The sequence below is a fragment of the Hylaeus anthracinus genome, unplaced genomic scaffold, assembly GCF_026225885.1.
Source record: "Hylaeus anthracinus isolate JK02 unplaced genomic scaffold, UHH_iyHylAnth1.0_haploid 11994, whole genome shotgun sequence".
NCBI lineage: Eukaryota > Metazoa > Arthropoda > Insecta > Hymenoptera > Colletidae > Hylaeus > Hylaeus anthracinus.
Window position 1 is genome coordinate 11,353,095 of NW_026534341.1, and position 20,999 is coordinate 11,374,093.

Here is a 20,999-nt window from a genome sequence, read left to right on the forward strand (position 1 = left end):
GCGACCGCTCCGTAACGCTCTTCGACTTTTATTTAACAACAAGCCATTGCAAACAACGGAAACGTCTTATCAAATTTTTTTATGAACTCACTCGAATAATAAAAGTTTTATGCGCGGTATGGTAAAGCCTTAGTTATGCCCAGAAGACGTTCTTAATATTCGGTGGGGCTGAATAGCCTTTTATACTGCCGTGAAAAAGGTTTCGGGGCATTACAGTGTTATTGACAAATTTTTATGACCTCTTTGAAGCATTACCTTATAGTAATATATAAGTAAAAAAATGTCCATTTAACTGTTCAGTTTTTAAACATTCCTTAAGCAACCCTTACTTATCTCCTCTTGATAGTGTAAACTTCAAAAGTGTTTTTTTACTAAATTTAATTATTCCAATTATTCAACTGTCGATACCAAACGAGATATTACTTCTGATGCACAATTTTCAGATTTCTTTGAAGCATTACCTTCGTAATATATAAATCAACAAAAATTCCATTTAGCTGTTAGTTTTTAAAAATTCCCCAATCTCCCATTTATCACCCCTTAATATTACAATATAATAATTTAAAAATGCTTTTCTACTAAATTTAATTACGCAACTGTCAATACCGAGCTGGATATAGCTCCTGGTGTGATCTTACTCTGTTTCAAGATCAGGCAACAGCAGCAATTGAAAAAAGAATCGGTTAATGAAATCGTAACAAGCTTTGGTCTCATTTTCGAAAGTAATCTTCTTTGCGGTGTTTCTTGGAGGTCCAGCAAAAAGCTAAATACACAAGGATCGCGGTTTGTTCCGTGAAAACAAATATTGCTAACTGACCGCATAACATCCACGAAAATGTATTTCAATCTGATCGTAACTGCATCTGATTGCATATCACTGAAGTGATTGCGATACCAAAAATTACTCGGATAACAATCATCGAAGAAGATTTCATAAATTACACTTCGAAATATTTATTTCTTGTATACGCGATGCTAGGCTATAATTTTTTTATGTGAGGTGAAATCGAAGCAACTGCTATGCTAAAATTATTACCGTTAGATTAAAACCAGAGCGACACTTATAGATATAGAGATTAATTAAGAATGATCGAAGCTATACGACTCAAAGCAATTCCTAAGATAAAATTAGTAGAATAATTCAAACTAATGAGATACTAAAATAAATAGAAATCAATTAAAAATCATCCACGCTGTTACTTCCACATAAAACGGAATCAAAGTAATGGTCAAATCAAAGCCTTTACCTAAAATTCCAATTAAAATTAAGACTAGAGAAATACGAAAATAAAATTCAATGGATTTTCAAAAACATAAAAGACATCATTCGAAATCCGTGATGGGTGGAGCAAGGAATCACGATGTCCAAGGTTAGAGAATTCCCAATCTCTGGACCTACAATAGTGCTAATTGCTCAGACTAACCTACTCGTCATTATTAAATTTGCACGTATATCGATGGCGCTATAAAATAGAAAGGTGTAACCAATCCCGATTGCGATTTCTCTTCTGGATGCCATGAAAAACGTCGACACTTTCACAAAGCGTGCATGCAGCTGTTCCGAGAAGAACTCCCCGCATCTGAAAATTGCAGATGAATGTCGACGGGGTTGAGGCTGAAGCTACACCTTCACGACGTGTGGTCTACTCAATTTTATCGTCACAACCGCTTGTAACATGTTGCAATTACGGACATACGTACGCTTATGTTCGCGGGAAGAAGCCAGTACGCCATATAATTCGAATTTTGCTTGAATAATTCGGTAATCATTGCGATGGAAACGTTTCGGGAGTTGTAATTATATGTTTACTCCGTATCTGCAATCTTGGAACACAACCACATTTACAATTAACGTGTGCGCTACCCCTTGCAGGTACCGGGCTCGATGGATATTTTCAACCTATGACAATGTAGCAAGAGTTCTTTTTTCAGGATGAAATTGTATGGTTGTAAACGTGTGACGGCAAATGAAATGCACACGCGATTTGTTTGTGAAGCAATTTCGAAATTGAGGATTTTATAAGAAAAAGTGACCCGTGCTCGATATGGCGTTACTCCGTGTCTCGTGGTCGCTATTCTTCCACTTTGGGCAACTGTCGTCCGGGAAGTTGCCGTTACCCGATTTAATTTCAATTTATTTTCAATTCTTTTTTTAAGGATACTTATTGTTTAAGGATGAAGCATCCATCGTAAACATTTTTTATAATTTCGTCGCGACTAAAAATGAACATTTTTATAAAAATGAAAAGTACATTGAATCCGTTGATGCCTATTTTGATTAATAAAGTAAATCTCTAATAAAAGTACAGATGTTTAAATTTTCTCTACAAAATGAGACATTTTATATGCAACAACCTAATGCATTGTGCTCTCTAGGTACAACATTTTTCTAAAAATGGAATACATGGAACATAGAACACTCGTGCAACGTTGGCAAAAGTGCACCGAATCCGTTAATGCCTATTTTGACGAGTAAAGTTTAAATCTTCTCTACAACATTTCCCATGCAACAACCTAATACATTAAGCTCTAGGTACATACAACGGTCTCCCCTACCAATCGCTACAATTTCCTTGAATTTCCAAAAGGTCCTGTGACGAGGTAAACAATTGGCGTGCTCTTCGTATAGCCGGTGCTGTTTGTCAAGTGTAAGCGCAAGATTATAAAGAGGAAAAAAGGCTGGCCGCGGTTGCAGTACGGTAAACCCTTAAATGGCGTACAGCTGCGACTACGTGGTAACAAGTGCAAGCTGCGTATGAAGGAAAAGAAACAGAGCACGGGAAAGAATCACCCGGATCAGATATTTCAGTTTCACAATTGGGCTGGCTCCGGTCGTTTTTGGGCTTACTTTACCATCGAGTCGGCCAAAACCGGAACCTCTCCTCCGACGCCGTTACGATGTTCGTGATTCCTCGAAGCTTATGGTCTTTCTCCCCGTCCAACCACCGCGAGACCAATTTGGAATATCATTCACGGATAAAACATCGACCGTACGTCCATACGCTACTGGAAATATTTATCGCACCGCCAAACAAATCCATCTCGTGTCCACGATTTCTCACAAGAGTAGTAAATAAGTTGGTGCTATATTTATCTTAGCTTAGATATCAAACTCTATGGTTTTGTTATAAATAACTAGTTCGTTTTCTTTTTATTGGAATTACAACGGTAGCTTTACTGAGGAATATAACAAAATGAGGTAAAATCGTTCAGGCTTTTACAGTGGGTGTAGAATGTATTCGTACACCGATCAATTTCCCAAAAAAACTTTTGTGTGAAATTGCAATTTCTTAACTTCTTTTTTTATAATCAATGATATTTTACATATTCTCGGAAGTCTCTAAGATAGATATAGCCCAAATAACATTTACTAGTTAATATAAATTGTGAAATTAACAAAAAAATGCGAAAATTGGGTAAAAGTATAGAAAGTATTTGTACGATTCTTATGACTAGACTCCGGATCTTTATGCAAAATAAAATCTTCGGGAACGTGCCTACAAAAATTCAACCTAAATAGAAATTTATTTTATTCTGGAAATGTTATAACATGAACTTTACTTTCAATCTTTTTTATATTCTTGCATATTGTTTGCATTTTGTAGTTTCTTGCACATTCAAATTTTCTATAAATGCATAAAGATCCGTAGTCTACTTACGACGAACCGTTTACAGTAGAGTTTATAATATAAACACATTAGTTTATGGCTTCGTACGAATTAGAAAACATCAAATTTCCAGGAAAAAGGTCCCACTTCGAACAACTAATAATTTAGTTAATTTAATACTTAGAAGAGTTGCAATAAGTATAAAACCAAAAGGAAATCCCACGAAGAAAGTATTATAATGTAAATTACATTTTTTTTAATCAAGTTTTAAAGATTAAACAGTTGCGCGAATACTTATTGCTTCAACATTTCTATCAATTAATTGTTTTCTTTTTTTGTCAATTTCGTAACTTACATAAATAGCTATTTTTTTGTACTCTATCTATTCTAGAGATTTCCGAGAATATGTAGAATGTCGTTGTTTATAAAAAATAAGTTAATAAATTACAATTTTACATAGTTTTTTTGGAAATTGATCAGTGTACGAATACTTTCTACATCCACTGTACTTTAAGTAAGATCTTCACAGATCTTAAGTGATTCATTATTAAAATAATATATAGTAGCAACCGTCCCGTTTTCGTTTGTTTTTAAATAAAGATTGAGTTTTCCACACTTAATATTTATAAATAATGTTTCTGCTACAAAAATATCACGAAAATTGCCTCGAATCTGATAAAGGAGTACACCACTTAAGAACAATTGCCGTTGCTACAATTACTCACTCTCTCGCTCCATTTCGGCGGCAAGTCTACCTGTCAATAAAAGTTATGCTTACACACCGGCACGATGCTCTTACGATTACCGAACTCCGTTTCGGGGTCAGATGCGTTGCGCGCGATACGCTCGGTGTGCAAACTTTTTTAATTCGAAGCTGTCACGTGCCGTGATATACCGCGAAGCCTGAAATTAATTACGAAGAATCAATTTTCGTTATTCCTTTGTATCAAATTGATCGATGTCCGATTAGCGTACCCGACCCAGTTCCTTGACCGTGTTACTTCGTCCAAACTAACTCGAGGACTTGTTTCTCCGTCTTTCGCGGGATCCAGTTAACCATCGCCTTTTTCTTTAACGTTATTTTCAGTGGTCCAACTTTATTTTCTTTGTACGACCAGATCTATGTACCCACAGTAAGATTTTGCTTAACGCTGCTCCGTTTAATGAAAGAGACTCAAGTGAAACGCTGAAAATAAGACTTCGTTCACGAATTTATTATGAATTACCCCATGGTTTCTCTATGAGATTTAATATGTTACTGGAAACTTCGATATTATACGAGTTGATAATATTAAATGTTACTAAATACACAAATAAAATTTAACAATAATTATACATGCATTTTGTAAATATTACACTGTGAATACTTGAAAGTCATGCACTTATAAATACTTGAGCAGGATGGGTCTACAAGTTGTCACGAAATATACAGATACATTATACACTCGAAAAGTAAGAAAAATGTCCTGGCAAACATGGTTACGCCTTCTGTCTTTTGAGATATCGCTTCCTGTATGACTTAATTGCGATGGGGACACTTGCAATTATTCGAACATAAGAGGAGAAAGAAACAAAAAGTACTCGGCCAAGTAACCAGGCACAATGTCAAAAAGTGTCCAGCGAAAGTGTGAAAGAGTTATGTTTTTTTACAATACAAAGACGACCTTTTTAATACGATCGAACGTATTATTTATAGCCTGGGCGGAATGAAAAAAAATGAAATGGTACCGTGCAATCTTAAATTTATTCGCAATGCAATAAACACTTGTCTTGTAGCAGGTGGTCTAAGACATTTGCACAATACCGCCTATACGTATGTGTAGATACGAGTATTTCGAAGCCGTTTGTCTCAATCCTTGCAGGCACACTTTCACCGACACCGAATTTCTTATCTTTCGTTTCCTACTGGAAAAATTAATCGACCTCGCGACCGTCCATATATTTAATGTCAAAATTAACCCGCGTTGAAGACATTCGTAGCGTGGTCGCATTACCACTCCTCAATCCCTTCAAACGTGTTTATATATCAAAGTAGTAGATTCCAAAGTAGTTCAATTCTATATGTAATAAGTAGACTGCGGATCTTTATGCAAAATAAAATCTTCGCGAACATACCTATAAAAATTGAAGCTAAATAGGAATTTATTTTATTCTGTAAATATTATAACATGAACTTTACTTTCAATTTTTGTTATATTCTTGCATATTGTTTGCATTCTGTAGGTTCTTGCACATTCAAATTTTCTATCAATGCATAAAGATCCGCAGTCTAGTAATAACAGTCACATATTTACAATTGGTCTCTATTTTAAGCGTACTCCAAAATGATTTGTCTGGATTAAAAGTTTAACAAATTACATGGTTATCGCGTGAAGCAAAATAAACCGTTAATTAGAGAAATGAAATCCCTGGTATTCGATTTCGTTTAACCTGTTCATCGCGTACCTAAAATCAACAATCTAAACTGTATCAACAATGCACGCAACAATTAAAGACTTAATCGTTTACATTTACAACATCGATACACCTGGTTAGCCGGTTTTCGGAATCTTTAATCGAGTCCCTGAGAAATTTCAATTTTACGGCTATACGAAAATGTTAATGAGTGTAGATTGATCAGTTATAAAAACCGGATACTCGAGAAAAAGTGCGTACTTGTTGACAACGGAAAACCGCAGGTGTATAGCGAAGGTAAATGAGTTGGGGTGGCTTGCCCAGCACCCTTGGTCGCACGTGCGTGAGAAAAGTCATCCCCGAAGAAGAGACCAAAGACGATCGAAGGCATCGTTCGACGGTAAGAGATGTCCAAGTTGAAACCGCTTGTCTGGCGCCGAAACATGCGGGAACGGTTAACGTACTTTCGACTTAATTGTCGCTAGAAATACAACACGTGCGCTTCGATAGGACGGCAGGTCCTTTTCTTATAGTACTCTTTGGTACAACTACGTTATTGTCTTCTTAGCACGTGTCTTCCGGTTCGACAGTTACCATTCTCCACGTGGTTTACTAAGAAGATCGTACTAGAACATCCCGTACGTGCAATATTTCGTAATATTGCAGCGTATGCAACGCAAACAATGGAATAGATAGTCTTTATGAAACTCGTGTGATTTCGTATTCATCGGCATAACGTTTATCTTCTGTCGCGATCGTGGAACTGCGAAGAGTTTTCTTCAGGGTAAAATACTAGGAAAAGTGTACTGTAATTTAGAATTTGGATTGACATATAAGGCCTATAAGATTGTTTCTAAAATTGAAACACTGTTAAATACTCTTGAAACAATATTGTCTTATTGGAAATGAAATTTATTTGCTTTCGATACTTTCACAACAAACGATTCATTTATGTCTATATAAACTACTAACTTATTTTAAAAGTCTAAAGTTCCAGTTGACAATGTTTGGTAAAATTTAAGCTTGACTACAATCACGATGAGTTTATGTAGAATGGAATTTGTCACGGTATTTGGTTCGTTCATGTCTTATAAACTATTAATATATCAAGAAAGACTGAAGTCTCAATTGACAAGGTTTTAGTAAAATTTACAGTGGGTGTAGAATGTATTCGTACACCGATCAATTTCTCAAAAAACTTTTCTGTGAAATTGTAGTTTCTTAACTTCTTTTTTTATAATCAATGACATTTTACGTATTCTCGGAAGTCTCGGAAGACTCCGAATCTTTATGCAAAATAAAATCTTCGGGAACGTGCCTACAAAAATTCAACCTAAATAGAAATTTATTTTATTCTGGAAATGTTATAACATGAACTTTACTTTCAATCTTTTTTTATATTCTTGCATATTGTTTGCATTTTGTAGTTTCTTGCACATTCAAATTTTCTATAAATGCATAAAGATCCGTAGTCTACTTATGATGAACCATTTACAGTAGAGTTTTGTAATGTAAACACATTAGTTTATTGCTCTGTACGAATTAGAAAACATCAAATTTCCAGGAAAGTACTTTTAAAAATGGCTCTAATAAAGAAATGGAAAAAGACCCCACTTCTTATTAACTTCTAACTAATAATTTAGTTAAGATAATGCTTAGAAAAGTTACAATAATTATAAAATCAAAAGGAAATTCCTACGAGGGAAGTATTATATACATGTAAATTAATGTAAATTTCTTTTTTTTTAATAAAGTTTTAAAAATGAAACAGTTGTGCGAATACTTATTCCTTCAATATTTCTATCGATTAATTGTTTTTTTCTGCAAATTTCGTAACTTATTGTACATAAATAGCTATTTTTTTTATAATCTATGTATTCCAGAGATTTTCGAGAATATGTATTAGGTTGCTCCGAAAGTTTCTTTCGCGAGTTGCACTCAATTATTTTATGTGGTCGTGTTTATATAAATAGACGATCTAATTTCATAGATATTCGTGTTGTAACAGTAATGGAGCAAAATGAATCGTGCACAAATCAGTAATGAAAAGAAACTTTTGGGACAACCTAATACAATGTCATTGTTTATAAAAAATAAGTTAATAAATTACAATTTTACATAGCTTTTTTGGAAATTGACCGGTGTACGAATACTTTTTACGCCTACTGTAATTTTGACTACCACAATGAGTTTATATAAAACGGAATTTGTCACACGCTATTTGATTCGCGGAGACGCATGGAACGAAATAAAGAAAAAGCATAAGGTGTAAACCGGAAGCGGTATGTTACCAGCACTATCTTCCGCGCCATTAGGCTGTCTATATATGCCCAATGCAGGACGATAAAAACTACGCTCCGACAACGATCTATTTAATTGTATGCAAGTATACGTTTCGCAGGTGTACCGCCGACTATCTGCGTCTTTTTATTTCCAAGCTCCGTTCTTTTGTGCGACACGGAACCAATCAACCGTGTGAACCGATCCTCGGCTAATGCGACGAACGAAATTATACTGCCCGCATTTTAAAAACTCATCGTGGGAACGATCGACCTGGTGTTTCAGTTCGAAGACACGTTAAATAATTAATTCTTGACGAATCGAAACAGTTTTGTTGTTAACCTTCTGTTCAAACAGAGGGAGGTTATCAATTCTACTCTTACGTAGGATACAGTACTGTACACAAATTATTTAATTGGGCCACCAATTTAGTGTACTATATGTACGTATAATGAAATTATAAAATATTATTTGAATGATTTAGAAGAGAATGAAACATCAACAGTTATGAGTTGGTCATTTGAATGTCCTGATTTAAATATTATTGAACATGCCTTGGATTATTTGGACAGAGCTCGAAGAAAAACAGAACCAAAAAATGTTAAATAAACTTCATTGAATATCGCACATTGAATTTAGAATAAATAAAATACAAATGTTTGACTTTCTCATCCGTGTAAAAATATTTCATTATTAGCAATAGGTTCCTTCGAGGAGGATGACGAATAAAACAAAAAAATTGAGAACTATTATTTAATCTTATCTTTTTTGAACTGAAAAAAAACAGATTGTATTCGGCATTGCCAAATCAGAAATGGAGCGTACAAACAAAGTATATCAATATCCATCATCGTCGTTTGCAAAAATGTGCAACCTATCCCTAGGATTAATTCCTTATTAGAGACAGATCAAAAAATCTTTTGCCATTTCGTAATCTGGAGCTTCGTTACCTAGATATAAGCAATTTAAGTTCTCTGATACGACACGTGGGCCTCGTGGCACGTGCCATTTATGCGAATCCCAGTTAACCGATCGCGCGACTGCACACACACACACACTCGCGAACAGGAGGAACACGTGCCCATGGGTGGCTCACACTCGTAACAACTTCAACTGCTCGTATCTCGATGAGGAAATCTCGCATTGCAAAATGGAAGAAGACTTCTTGATTTATATTGGCATGCCGAATTGATATCGAAAACAGATATCACGTTTTCGATAACACATTCTATATAATCCATTTAATCGCTAGTCAGATTTATTTAAAAGAATCTGCTCGAGTTTCTTTTATTTAGAATGACCAAAACATCAGTTTGCGAAATATAAAATATTTATTATTATTGGAGAATAGTTTTTTCTTTTAAAGTTAACTTTTAAATATAAACGAGTTCTCAGGATTTTGTTTCTCAATAAAACACAAGGATAAATATATAATAGTACGGTATGCATTCGATTTTTGCATTTTAAATGAAAGAATATGTGATTACAATTAAACGTGAAAGCTAATTACGCTTAAATGTCCACTTGGCGACACTAAAAAGCAAATTTCGACCAGGCTGTCGCCATACGTGGCACATAAAATCAAAAATTGAGCGTAATTGTCGTTGGGACATAAGGGCGGAAATACCTTGTCTCGCGGCTCCGTCCTTTTTGCGATAAAGCGATCCCACTTTGATCTGGGAAAATTGGGACCATAAAATCAACGTTAAACTTGCCAATTACGAGCGAGTCCCGTTTACGAGGAACAGTGAAAAACGGCTGCGTTACAATTTGCCCGAGCTGCTAACGATTGAATTTTTGCGCTGTATCGAGTCGCGAATCTCGAGCAATTTACCGCCGAAAGAATAAATCAGTCTTGACTTTGTAAAGGTGCAACGGGAAGGATGGACGGAGAGAGAAAGGGCGACAGGGCAAGAGGGACGAGTCGATGAAAGATCGGAAACAAGGTGAGACAGAAAAGACGAAAAGGTAAATGCTACATATGTATATCGTGGAGACTCCTCCCCTGAAATCCAGAGAGGCCCAGGTCAATTACCTTCTACAGTGGGTGTAGAAAGTATTCGTACACCGATCAATTTCCAAAAAAAACTATGTAACATTGTAATTTATGAAATTAACTCGCTCGGGTATGTTCGGCTTTTCGTAGTTGCATATTACAAACAATGATTTTCAATCTGTTTTGTTTTCTGAAAATTGAAACATTTTTTTTCATTTTCTTTTTTCATCTGTTCATACGTCTATGGTTTAAATAATAATAAAATTATGCAAGATGACAATCATACATACAAGCAATAACCAAGTTTGCTAATAATGAAAGTTATTACAATTTTAGATTCGATCATTTGTTTCATTTGAAATGATATACAGTGGGTGTAGAAGGTATTCGTATACCGATCAATTTCCAAAAAAAAACTATATGAATCGTAATTTATTAACTTTTTTTTTATAAACAATGATATTCTACATATACTTGGAAATCTCTAGAGTACGAAAAGATTAGGTATTTTGAATAAGTGAGAAATTAACAAGAAAAAACAATAGATCGATAAAAATACAGAAGCAATAAGTATTCGTACAAGTGTTAAAAATTTAAAACTTCGCTTAAAAAAAACGAAATTTACATTAATTTATAAATAATTAATACTTTGTAGGATTTCCTTTTGATTTTATAATTATTGTAACTCTTCTAAGCATTAAATTAACTAAATTATTAGTTATTCGAAATGGGATCTTCTTCAATTCCTCTTTTTGAGCCATTTTTAAATGTACTTTCCTGGGATGTTTTCTAATTCGTACGAAGCAATAAACTAATGTGTTTACGTTACAATCTCTATTGTAAATGGTTCGTCATAAGAATCGTACTAATACTTATTGCTTCTATACTTTTACCCACTTTTCCCATTTTTTTGTTAATTTCACAATTTATATCAACTAGTAAATGTTGTTTGGACTATATCTATCTTAGAGACTTCCGAGAATATGTAAAATATCATTGAGTATAAAAAAAGAAGTTATATAATACGTATAATGTATAAACTATAATTTCACACAAAAGTTTTTTGGGAAATTGATCGGTGTACGAATACATTCTACACCCAATGTATACTACCAACCATTAACCCTTTAACTGCGAGACGATATTTGCTGGAAATTCAAAAATACGTAGAGGTGTGAGTTTTAAAAAAAATATCACCTTATAGAAAATGACAAAACGAAACTTTTTTATACGTACAGTTTGTGTATACAACGTTTAGTTTCGGAGATAAAAATTGAAAACTCAGAAGACCTTTACCCTGAAATTCAATTTTTCCAATGAACTTTTAATTTTTCAATTTTTATTTTTAGAACTAAGCGTTCTATGAATAAACTGTAAATATTAAAAAGTTTCGTCTCAGCGTCCCCTATCAAATTTTTTAAAATTTTAGCTTGGAGTCCCTTCCACTTCTCTTACAGTACATTCTATAAATGATTTACTTAAATTTTACTTTCATTAAGAGATAATTACATTAACACATTGAACAACACATCCTCCACATATGAATAACAGGGATGTTCACTTAGGGATTAAATAAATTAACTATAAGATATAGTATTAAATAAAACAATAATTCCTTACTTGAACAGTTGGTGATTCCGTCGGAGACACGGGAAGAGGATCTTCGGATGTATTTGATTGAACTGTTTGTGACTGTTCTGATTGTTGCTGCGGTTGATGTAATTGTTGCGATTCTGATTGTTGTGATTGTGATAAATGTTTGGTATGTGATGTATTGATTCCATGTCTACGTTTCATGTGTTTATTGTAGTTTGGCCAATTTGTAAAATGATGCTGACATTCTAAACAACTATACGGACGTTCACCCGTATGTTGACTTCTGTGTGTCTAAAATTAAACTTAATAAGTAGAACTATATTATTACTTGTAGAACGCGATAAAAACTATTTAATGAACCTACAGTCAGTATTCCTTTAAAGCGAAAACATTTGCCACAAAATTCGCATGTAAATGGCATTGCTCCAGTGTGTATTCTGTGATGCTCTCTTAATGTACCTTTTTCTCTAAAAGTTCTTCCACAGACAGCACATTGATGTGGTTCAGCTCCAGTGTGAACTGTTTCATGTTTCTTTAATTGCAATGGCGTTTTGAAGCTAAAAATCACATTCATTATTGTAACCTAGATATTGAAATATAAATTATATTATAGTTTTTATAGACATACGCTTTTGAACATCGAGTACAGTTGTATGGTTTATCTGCAGAGTGAGTTAAACAACTAATCTGAATAGGATTGGCAAATTTTAAAGAGGTCACAGAAATAAATACTACCACAAATATTATATTACACCATTTCTAATAGTATACAAAAAGAATTTAGCTTTACAAGAATTTTCGCAATTATTAATCTTGCTGTTAACGTGTTAATCACGTTTGTCTGTCTTTGGAAAAATTGCAAGATTTCTCAAAACCAGTTGAGTCTCGAGTCAAACGGCGCTGCAGGCCCACCCTTTGATAGGGTTGTATATTATGCACTGTATGACGAAGAGTGAGAGACATTGGAAGGAAGAAGGAGAGAAAGGAAGAGGAACACGCGTTGGTGAATCTTTGCGAATGGAAAAGGAACGGAGACGGAATAGTGGACAAATGAAAAAAAGTATCAGGGCATAGGACAGGAGTGAAAGGACGAGAGAAGCTGAAGAAGGAGGAGTAGAGCACGAGCCATGCGGCTCCTGCACCATCTGTTGCATCGTTTCGCTGCTTGTCGAAGACGGTATACGGTACACGGACTTCGTGGAGACACCATATGCTCTCTCTCTACTGCATCGGTACCTACAGCCGTTCCGATGTAGGCATACTTCGCATACGTAATGTCCTACCGGTTTTCTCAATCACACCGTTTCATCATGATTTCCGTGAGCCATGTGCCGTGTGCCACGTACCAACGTGCACCGTGTATACGTCCCGATTTTATTTTTGCCGGTTCCCCGTCAAACCTTTCCGCCTTTGAATTTCTAACGAGCCGATGCGACGCGACAAATTGCTTTACACCGTTTCAACATGTCCAATTGTATTATTAATGTAATTACTATAGGCGCTTACTTTTTGTAGTAGGTACCAAACTACTCCACAAACGACAATTACTTTGCCTAGTTACTAAGGCTCCTTTCCCATAATTAATCTTTTAGTCAATTTAATTTAAAAGAAACTCGAAATCGATTTCTGCAGTGCCTCTAGAGGAAGCAGCTTGTAACAATTTATTTAGGCCATCTTATGCATCATCGTATCGTACATGTCAAACATCGACAAACAACAACGTTACGATTACAAAGTTTTGAATAAATGGTGATGATCTACGAAAGTAAATAAACATGGATATAGAAAGCAAAATCTGTGATTGCAACATGGATGAGGAAACCATAGGGCATATACTATTTCACTGCCCTCTAAGAAACCTCCAACGAATCGATCTTTTTAACGAGATAGGAACAATAATTATTAATTGTAACTACGACATAGTAAAGGCTGATAAAATAGCTGCGATCAAAGCCATAATTAAGTTCCTAAACGATGCGAATATTATACTATAGATATGTCGCGTAAAATAAAGATATAAACATATATAAAACACGAACTACTTTAAGAGAGAAATTTATATTAGGTTGTCCAGAAAGTTCGTGCCAATTTTTAAGAAAACTTCAAAGGCACATTTGAATTGTAATATACATTTATTTATATGTATATTTATTGAATTACATAGGTACTATTTTGTTCCACACCTTTCCACCTTTTAAAGGATGTACATATATATGTTGTTTGTTTTCAGCCATTTCGACATATTCAAACCTGCACCACCTATCAAAAATCGGCATGGACTTTCCGGACAACCCAATATTTTGCTATTACATGTTTACTGCAATAGTACGGGTATCACTAAGACGTTGTCATTATTGTTATTAATTTTATAATTTTATATCGTAGAATAGAAAAAAAAAGAAAGAAAGGTTAAGACTTTCATTCCTAAAGGGGGATAGGAAAAGAGGATGCAACTCTCTACACCGAAAGCAAAAGAGTACAATTTGTAGAATAAGGAGCAAGCGAAATGAATAGATTAGGAAATTAGGATAAAATGTAGGCATTAACTGGCATAAAATCTAAAATAACACTAACGAGTAAATATATTTATTAAACAAAAAAAAAAAAAGACAAAATGTACAAATAAAACATACAAATAAAACAGTATTATTGTAAACCGTTAAACAACCAGCGTCGCGTAGAATATAAATAGAGCAAGGAGCTAGATATAAGCAAAGAACATTGTGAAAAGGAAATGTGTTTATAACAAAATAATTTGTTACACAATAAAGAGATATACAATACAATAAATAAACATGGAATGAAAATTCTTTTGTCATTCACAAGTAATTTATGTTTGTGTTCTGCGAATCTAGACAGTTGTCTGGAAGATCGAGGAAGCTGTAAGAAGGATAAATATTGCACATCGTCAAGCTGGTGTAACCCCCTAATTTTAATTCAACGACACCTGAACTTTCTCGTTGTACCGAGAAATCGGCCAGGTTTCTCGTCTCGAGCCGCCAACGTTACAAGCTGTGTGTCAATCACACTTCTTATGGCGTATTGATGAATATGCATGAACGAAATGGCCAGGATCGGTTTCACGGCAACGATATATCATGCCGTTCGATCGTGTATCGTTTCAGAGATTATTCCCGACCCGCATAAATTAAATGTGTATCCCTTAAAAAATTATAAAACAACGATTGTTTGATCGTCGTGGTTATCAAGACACTGGACATCCTTAATCCAAGAGTGAGAAAATGATAAAACTTTTGGTTGATCCGATGAATAATGAAACAAGATGAATCAAACAAGATGAATTATGAGCGTACGGGCCCATATCTGATTATAAATATATTTGTCAAGTCCTTTTAGAGACTTTGTAACCATAAATATGTCGCCAACCACTTTCATCGTTTCATCCTATATCCGCTAGTCGGAACCATCGGTAACGGTTTAAAATATCTTTATTTATTTCTTAATCAACACATGCCTCGAGCAAACTCTTACCTGGACCAGATAAGCATATTCGCTGATGTTCTTCTTAATTAAATATAACACGGATTCTGTCTCTTTACGATTTCTCTACTATTGCCGAATTTTTGTGCAGCACTATTATTATTATTAAATAATATCGAGATCTCTGTTCTTCAAGAAAGTCTGCAAGGATACCTTTTAATAAATAACAGAGTTTTAAGAGAGAATGTTGTTTATAAGGAAATTGTACAGGTAATACAATTTATTTGGAAATTCTATAAATAAAGACTTAAATTTGATGATTAAAATCCATGCATTCGATCATTTATGATTGTAATTTAAACGTGAATATTCACTCGCCATTTAGTTTTTACAACTACATGTGCTTTCTTCGCGCATTCACGAGGGGCTGAAGGACAAAAATAATAAAATTTTGGGCATCGCAAATTTGCATCAGTAGCAATGCTGTAAATATATAGTGTATAAAATAAAAAGATTTTCATAATTTTTTGATAACCAGGAATAGAATTCCTGGAATAATCGCGAATGTGTTACAATCTGTGACCGAGGGATGATTAAGACTTAAATTTGTTAAGTTGTACGTTTTCTTTGTGCATCGATAAAAATGTTCCTCACAAATAAATGGTAAAACCCTATCGACAATAATATTCCAAATAGCAAATGTTACGCATGTTTACACGGAGGCTGAGGAGAACGAACTACTCGTCACGTGGTTAAAACAGTCTGCGTTACAACGTTACAGCGCACTCGACGCGACAGACGGAGCAGCGGCCGAAGGGACCCTTCCAACTGTCCCCCGAGGCTAGCACGCGTCGCCACGTGGCCAGGTAACGAAAAAAATTAAAGAGGAACAAGAAAGGTAAAAGCCATCTTCGAGGAACAAACTTATTTCTGTGCGCGCGCGGTGGCCTCGTTTCATCCACCAATCCTCCGCTCGAACAGCAGCCAATACGTTTCGACGCTTTTTGATCCACCTCGACAAGAATTTGATTTTCGATTGCGCATCCGGATGGATTAGCCTTTCACTTTACGCCCTCCGACTCGTGCCACCCCTCGAACGAACTCACTTGCAACCGTTTGTCTTCAATCCTCCACACAGCAGTGCGTAAGATTTGTGCAATTCGTAAGCATGTAAGACACATATCTCTGAGAATTTTTTTAAAAGAAACTCTTGAGCTTTATTTTGCAAACGTTTGTCTGTCGTAATAATCCTATTTCGATGAACCTTGAGCAATTTTTCCATACAAAAATAATGAAAATTATGATAGTTCAGCATTACTACTCGGAGCTGGATTAATTGAAATATGAAATCCTAAATTTTTTTAATAATGTATTAGTTTATCAAGTCAGATTTCTGAAAAAAAAAAATAAAAACTAGGTAAAAAAAGAACACGATAAAGAATAAATATTAACCCTTAAAACAAGAGTAAAAGTTTTAAATTAAATTGACATAATAGTTTCCAATAGTTGAGTGTCTATACGTTTCAGGATTCGAGTACATCGTAATCGAGAGCTGGCTCAATTAGTTTTAAATTTTTCATCGTGCACGGTTCACAAAGTGCGTACATTCTTCGGTGTAATTTAGTAGAGAAAAGAGTACAACAGCTGTAAAAGAGAATATGTAAGGCACAATCGTTGATGGTGGGGTATCTGTCCTGTATATTGGTTCTAAAGCCATATATTAAACCCCATATAGTCTGTCACGTGATCTCCGGACGTTTTATATCGCCACTCTATATTTACTGTGGGCTATATGCATGGGAACATGTGAAAAAATATATACTCACGCGTTACTTACCCCGATCAGAATACATCCGTCGATTTTGAAGACAAATATTTCGACTACTGCATGTGTAGACAGAGAAAACTTTACCGCGGTGTATTGTCACGACAAAAGATTTCTAATACGACATTTCTAGTACATTCATTGAATGTTTCGTGTATATCTAACGAATAAGCGATCTATGAATTGAAACAATTAAAACTAAAATAATTAATATAACAAATGTTATTATAACATATGTTTATTTTTCGGTCATAAAAAGAATATTATACTTTGTGTTTGTTTTTAAATGGAACACTATACGTTTATTTAAACAAATGTATTCAATACAAAAACGAAATATTTGTTAACAACGCTGGATATTTTTCGTCAGGTTTGTTAACTTTGTTTACACACGGTCCTAGTTTGACAAACCAACGACGCCTGTGAATTCTATTTGTGATTTTCATTTGCAGCAACGAAAAAGGTGACAATGGAATGGCGAACAGATGAATAGTAGCTGTATAGACGATGTTTTAGATCCTCGTGTTAATTTCGTCAGACAACAAGGTAGGCTTGAGGGACTTAACTGTGCATTTAACAAAGCTGAATTCTGCCGTTGTGCACACACAAACCGTCGATCGAGCAACGACTCAGCAGCTTCCTCTTTGTAGTATCGTCCAATTAGTATCCCGGAAAATCGGGCGTGTCCGATCGAAGTGTGAAATTGTATTTGCCACATGGCACGCGCCAGCAGACAGATTGTTAGCGAGAAATTGGCAAAAACTTCATCTTCCAAAAAGGGAAAAATTCGATTCCATCGTTTACGTTCGTATGTCCATCTTTCTTGTCTGTAAAATTCACTTCGAGCAGAGATGGAATTATTCATAATAATCTATCGTCATGTAGCAAGTTATTGGAATAACGATATATATATTTTTTTTTTTTCGTAGCTTTATGAATTTTTTATGAATATTTATGAATATTTTTATCAATATTTTATATGTATTCTTTACTGCTCACTTTGGGAGTTATCGCACCACCCTCTTTCCTTACTCTACCTTAATTCTACCTTTAATTCTATCTTCTCTCCAACGCTCTAATTTTCCTTGTTCTACCTCTATCCACTCCTCTTCTATCCTCCTCGCCCCGCTTCTTTCTTTTTTCCTCCCTCCTTCTACCTCTACATTCACTCAATCATTCATTCTCCCTTCCTCCTTTACCAACGTCTCATTATCCCCTCTCTCCTCTTCTCCTCCTTTCTCCCTACCGTTTAACCTTTCTATGCACCTCATCCATCCCTCCATCTCTCTTGCATCCCCTAGTATCTTAGCAACACTTTCCTGCCACCCACCTTTTTGATACACCCTCTATTGTCTACATCCGCCCTCCAAAAACATGCTGTCCACCTCTTTTTCTCCTCTGCCTTCGATTTCTGCTTGTGAAAAAAAGTCAGAGTTAACTTTCTCATTCCTCTCATTCATCCCTCTCTCTCTTCTTCATCCCCTAGTATCTTAGCAACACTTTCCTGCCATCCACCTTCTTGATCCACCCTCTACTGTCTACATCCCCCACCCCTCCAAAAACATGCTTTCACCCCCTTTTCTCCTCTACCTCCAATTATCTCACCTCCTTCCCCATTCGGAACCGTGCCAACATATCTTTGTATCATATTGCATATCTAAACAATTTAAAATTTGACAAGCTCTCGTACAATTTCATGTTCCAATTAATCTTGGAAGTACAAGCACGCGGCGACGTACGATTGCGTTGCAACGATTAAAAAAATCGCAGGGGCCAACCGACGGTTCCGCGGTAGCGTGGCGAAACGACCAGGTTGGATTACCGATTTACAATTAACTTCGACCCTCCGTGAGCCCCGATATCTGGCCGTGTGCCGAAAGCCTGGCCTTCGCTCGTTTCTCTCTGTCAGAGAGCCCTCCGCGCCGATTTCCGCTCGTCGGAAACGTCATGTGGCCCATTAATTGGACCGCCACGAGATAAAGGAAGATACATTTTCGATGTTCTCGCTCGAAAGTCTGCGAGCGACCCCCTATTAAAACCTAAACTCGTACGATAATCGTAATACGCCCAAGCGCCCAAGCTTTACTCATTTTGTAAAGGTATAACAAGATTAGATTTACGATTTCGGTATAGCAGGGCGTTTTACTTTTAGAATCCTTTTTATAATAAAATACGCCTGTTCTATAATCGTGGTGATCACGTTAATGCAAGTACATTATATAAATTTTGATGTTTGATTTGAAAACAAAATTTTAAAGCCACTTTCCTAGAGACATATTAAAATAAAATATTTCTCTGTGAAGGATTAAAAATATACCTCATTTATAATGGAATTTACATGGAATCTTTAAGAGATTAAAATCATACAAGACACTGTTCTCCAAAAAATTAATTATTGGGCCATGTTAATCTAGAAGAATGTATGCAATACACATACACTAAAAACCCTGTAGAATTAAATTTGTATACAACCCTTTTATCCCTCTATACAACCGATTTATAAATTTATATCGAATCCCTAAAGGATCGAAAGGATTCTTCAAGAACTTAATTGATGAGTTATGTTAATGAAGAAGGAGGCGCCGATATGCGTTAAGTTCGATACGTTTCAATTATTCAAGTGGGACGCACGGTGTCCCGCTGGCCGCGAAAGGATTAAAGCAACCCCGTTACTCCTAGCCTTTTTTGATGTTCGAGCAACGGTGACTCGAAGAAACATCTCGTCGGATAATACTCGTGGCATGCTGTGGACCACTGTGTATGTGTGCTGCGTTGAATTCCATGCTCGTCGGGGCCCGATACAAATAATTACGGCCCCGGGTTATCCAAGGCGAGGATGAGTTTTTTGCGGACGCGGATAAAACGGCAGCCTGAATAAGAAGCGCCGAAATGCGCAGGCCGCTTTCTTTGTGGGCATAGTGCGCGTTCCACGGTGCTTAACGAAAAAGGAAGAGAATTCCCGTGGCGTGCTCGGTGTACTCGGATTTCATGGTGCCAATGTAGAAGACAGAGAAAGTCTTATTCCCGACGTCGATGGCGAGAACGTGGTGACAAATTAAAATGAGTAAGAGAGGCAGGTGGTGGTATCTCGGTACTTCGTTTAAAGTTATGTATGCCGAGCCAGTTTTCGGTACCATATGCTGCCAGAAGAGACATCGCAATTCGCAGGACTGCAAAACACGCCGCGTAAAACACTGTGCCGTTTATTAATCAGCCCTTGTAAACACAATAAGCCGCCACTGGGACCTTTCCAAGCGTTTTCCTTTCGCGAGAATCTCGTCCAGGCAAGAAAACAGTATACTGCCAGCGTCGTTTCAACCCTGAGATGAATATCGTTGAGTTTCACTTTTTTGGGGGGGAGGGGGGAGGGGGCAATTAATAAACTTGAACTTAAATGTTATCAGACTCGCTTCGATGAATTTAACTTCAGTTCGTGTATTTTTTTCAAAATTTCTATTCTCATATTAGTTGCCAAAAAAAAGTATTTAATTTTTTAAGGGGTGATTTTGCTAACAACTTCTTGAACTATATTTATCAACAAGATTAAGTAAAAATGCTAGAAAAGTATAATTAGTGGAGCAGGTTTAAATAAAAATAAAAATAGAATTCCTAGATAAAAAAACAGGGCACCCTACTTCAACGACCACGATACGATCTCTACTTCCAATCGCCTATTAACTCTTAACAACTCAACTTGGAAAATTTGCTTATTCTTCATAAGATTATAAAGCAAAGCAATCATTGCGTTTCTCGCCTGCAAGCGTTGGGTAAAAATTATTCGATTTCGTGATAACAAAGGGTGAATCACCTCCCATAGCCAGGGGACGTATAATCGATCAGATGCAAACGTAACATAAGT

The 20,999-nt window shown here is 35.7% G+C and overlaps 1 protein-coding gene across 1 annotated transcript; it reads right to left on the reverse strand.

Moving 5' to 3' along the window:
* Positions 1-11,729: 11,729 nt before the first annotated feature.
* LOC128888853 (zinc finger protein 793-like) lies at positions 11,730-18,423 on the reverse strand. Its single transcript, XM_054146018.1, has 5 exons — positions 18,340-18,423; positions 12,503-12,633; positions 12,239-12,431; positions 11,899-12,165; positions 11,730-11,741 (listed from the first exon to the last, which is right to left on the reverse strand). The coding sequence occupies exons 1-5, from the start codon at positions 18,421-18,423 to the stop codon at positions 11,730-11,732; spliced, it is 687 nt and encodes a 228-aa protein (XP_054001993.1).
* Between the last annotated feature and the right edge of the window lie 2,576 nt (positions 18,424-20,999).

What these genes read in the sequence shown, in the direction of transcription:
- LOC128888853 (XM_054146018.1), bottom strand. Translation starts at nt 18,423, where the DNA reads ATGGAGGGATGGATGAGGTGCATAGAAAGGTTAAACGGTAGGGAGAAA. An exon ending in TGTACTCGATGTTCAAAAGC is followed by an intron (nt 12,432 to 12,502) that starts GTATGTCTATAA and finishes TGTGATTTTTAG; the next exon opens with CTTCAAAACGCCATTGCAAT. An exon ending in GCTTTAAAGGAATACTGACT is followed by an intron (nt 12,166 to 12,238) that starts GTAGGTTCATTA and finishes GTTTAATTTTAG; the next exon opens with ACACACAGAAGTCAACATAC.